The sequence below is a fragment of the Cucurbita maxima genome, unplaced genomic scaffold, assembly GCF_002738345.1.
Source record: "Cucurbita maxima cultivar Rimu unplaced genomic scaffold, Cmax_1.0 Cma_Scf00035, whole genome shotgun sequence".
Classification (NCBI taxonomy): Eukaryota; Viridiplantae; Streptophyta; class Magnoliopsida; order Cucurbitales; family Cucurbitaceae; genus Cucurbita; species Cucurbita maxima.
Genome location: NW_019272051.1, coordinates 1,186,888 through 1,190,551, shown reverse-complemented (window position 1 = coordinate 1,190,551; position 3,664 = coordinate 1,186,888). Strand labels below are relative to the sequence as shown.

At 34.5% G+C, this 3,664-nt stretch overlaps 1 protein-coding gene across 1 annotated transcript; it reads left to right on the top strand.

Annotated features, from left to right (window-relative positions):
* The first annotated feature begins 728 nt into the window (after positions 1-728).
* On the top strand, positions 729-3,014 carry LOC111467983 (serine-aspartate repeat-containing protein I-like). The gene is made up of 4 exons (XM_023113079.1): positions 729-939; positions 1,021-1,194; positions 1,265-1,374; positions 1,676-3,014. The coding sequence occupies exons 1-4, from the start codon at positions 808-810 to the stop codon at positions 3,012-3,014; spliced, it is 1,755 nt and encodes a 584-aa protein (XP_022968847.1). The 5' UTR covers positions 729-807.
* The last annotated feature ends 650 nt before the right edge of the window (positions 3,015-3,664 follow it).

Below are 3,664 nucleotides of genomic sequence, written 5' to 3'. Positions count from 1 at the left end.
TGTTAAGATATTTAAATATATATATATATATAACTAAATAAAATTAAATAATTAAAAGAATTAATGTATTAGATTAGCTAGTGTCTATTATTACTATAAATTTCTTATTATATTTTATATATTTTTATTTGACTTGGTCGAGGTTTAATTCCATGAACCAAAAATCGAATCGAAACCGTTTGGGTAAGAAAAATAAGCTCAACCCAACTCTTATAGTTCGGGTTAGGTTGGTTCGAGTTGTTGGATTGTCGGGTTGAATGTACATTCTCAAAATTTGTCAGGAAACTGGAATAACTGAAAAATAAGAAATTAAAATTAAATTATAGTCTCCTCAATGGCATTTTCGTAATTTCACATCATCGACACTTTTATCCCATCACTCTTTTTATGGAATATGTTCCAATAATTTTTCTTCTACTAAATATATATTTATGAGCACACACTACTTTTTATATATATATATATATACATAAAAGTAAAATCATCGGTTAATAGTGCAATAAATAAAGATTGTGGAAGGCATAAGGATTTTATTCAAAATTTTAATCTTAAAAAGATAAAGGATTTAATTTTCAAAATCCTAATCTTAAAAGATAAAGATTTAATTTCTTTAAATTCAAATTCAAACTATAAAATAGGGATGGAATTGTTTTGAAGGCTTAAAAAAATATCATTTATCAATTTGTAGTTCTCTAAAACTCTCTCAATTTTTCTCTCTCGATTCTAGATCCGATTTTTCTAAATTTTTTAATTCTTCTGCTCTTAGTTCTTAGTTCTTCGGCCTTTTTTCTAAACGATTCAATCGAGATGGCAGCACAAACAGAGAAACTTCAAAGCAAAAAGGCTTCTTACATTGTAACAAAGCATTGTAATATCGATAAAAGAGAGTTATGGGTATCCATTTTGAACCCTATGAAACTTTACATTGGCAAATGGCAGGTAAAGTCATTTGGGTTTGTTTTATTTTACAAAGATTTTTCTTAGCTTTTAAATCTTTTATTTTTCTTGTTTTTGTTGTAGCTTCCGCTGTCGAACACGAACAAGTTGGTCGTAAAGGGCTTATTCGTCAAGAAGCAGCTATGCTATGAGATCTCGAGCAATGGGTGCAGAGTAAAAATTGAAATTGACTGGTCAAATATCATAGGAATAAGAGCGGCAATGAAAAAAAATGAACCCGGAGTTCTTGAAGTGGAGGTTGCTTCCTTTTTCTTTTCTTTTCAAATATGTTATAAACTATTTTAATTTGAATATTCGAATTTTGTAGCTATCAGAACCACCTAAATTTTATAAGGAACTCGGACAAAAAGACGTGGGCGCACATAGCCAATGGGTCGATGGATCAGATTTCACCCGAGGTCAAGCTTCGACATGCAGGTTTGAACGATCTATTTGATTTTGAATGGTTATAGACATGCTCGTTAAAGTTTGATTATATAAACTGTACAATTTTATTCGTTTTAGGAGGCATTTCATTATGTTTCCACCAACAATTTTGGACAAACACTTTGAGAGATTGATAAGATTTGACGAGAGATTGTTTATGTTAAGCCAAAGGCCATATCCAACCTTCAATGTTCCTTACTTTCATTCACAACAATTTTTACAAACTGCTCTTCAAACCCCCTTTAGAAATTCAAATGCCCCAACGTCTGATGCTGATCCCAGCTCTACACAGCTCTACACATCAGATTCAAATGATCCAACCAGCTGATGCTGATCCCAGTTCAACACATCAGATTCAAATGCTCCAACCAGTTGATGCTGATCCCAGTTCAACACATCAGATTCAAATGCTCCAACCAGCTGATGCTGATCCCAGTTCAACACATCAGATTCAAATGCTCCAACCAGCTGATGCTGATCCCAGTTCAACACATCAGATTCAAATGCTCCAACCAGCTGATGCTGATCCCAGTTCAACACATCAGATTCAAATGCTCCAACCAGCTGATGCTGATCCCAGTTCAACACATCAGATTCAAATGCTCCAACCAGCTGATGCTGATCCCAGTTCAACACATCAGATTCAAATGCTCCAACCAGCTGATGCTGATCCCAGTTCAACACATCAGATTCAAATGCTCCAACCAGCTGATGCTGATCCCAATTCAACACATCAGATTCAAATGCTCCAACCAGCTGATGCTGATCCCAATTCAACACATCAGATTCAAATGCTCCAACCAGCTGATGCTGATCCCAATTCAACACATCAGATTCAAATGCTCCAACCAGCTGATGCTGATCCCAATTCAACACATCAGATTCAAATGCTCCAACCAGCTGATGCTGATCCCAATTCAACACATCAGATTCAAATGCTCCAACCAGCTGATGCTGATCCCAATTCAACACATCAGATTCAAATGCTCCAACCAGCTGATGCTGATCCCAATTCAACACATCAGATTCAAATGCTCCAACCAGCTGATGCTGATCCCAATTCAACACATCAGATTCAAATGCTCCAACCAGCTGATGCTGATCCCAATTCAACACATCAGATTCAAATGCTCCAACCAGCTGATGCTGATCCCAATTCAACACATCAGATTCAAATGCTCCAACCAGCTGATGCTGATCCCAATTCAACACATCAGATTCAAATGCTCCAACCAGCTGATGCTGATCCCAATTCAACACATCAGATTCAAATGCTCCAACCAGCTGATGCTGATCCCAGTTCAACACATCAGATTCAAATGCTCCAACCAGCTGATGCTGATCCCAATTCAACACATCAGATTCAAATGCTCCAACCAGCTGATGCTGATCCCAATTCAACACATCAGATTCAAATGCTCCAACCAGCTGATGCTGCTCCCAATAATGCGCCAATAATGTATCCTAATGGAATTTCAAATGGGTACTCAAATGGTTGCATCAGCCTCTCGAATGGGCGAATAATGCATCCTAATGTAATTTCAAATGAGCCGACCAATAATTATCCTAATAGACTATCAAATTCTCAGCAAGAAAGTTCAATTATTTACTTCCCAACGTTTCTAAAATAGGTTTTTTTTTTTTTTTTTATCTATATCGATTATTATACTATTTTAAGTCATCTATAAATAAACTCTAGTCGTTGGGAAGTTTTACATTCCAATGTCTCCATGTATATTTGCCTTTCCATAGATTGACTTCTGAGTTGTGTGATTCTAACAAATGGTATCGGATCTAAGAGGGATTGAATTTATGCCCTAAAACTAGTTTTGTAATTAATTATTTAATAGTTAATAATAATTTTTTATTATTTTATTTACAATTTAATGTTATTGCTTATATAAAAATCTAAGGTAATTAATGTAATCTTAAACTCGGGGTATACATGGTCCGAGTTGGGTTGAGCTGGACTGGGTTGAGGGATTTTTTTTATCCAATCTAAGAGTTTGATTGGTTGGATTGGTAACCAAATCCAACCGGAAAATTTTCACAACCTACCCAGCACAATCTTCTATTTGTTAGTTGAGTTTCATAAACAAACCAAAATCAATCTATAATTATTAAAAAAAAAAAAAACAAATTCATCAACAACCATAATAAAAGAGTTGTAACACCTTAAAATGGTTGAACAATAATTGATTATTCTAAAAATGAGAAAAATATAAGGATAGAAAAATAAAAATGATGAGATAAGAACGATACATAACAAAAAATAAAAAAT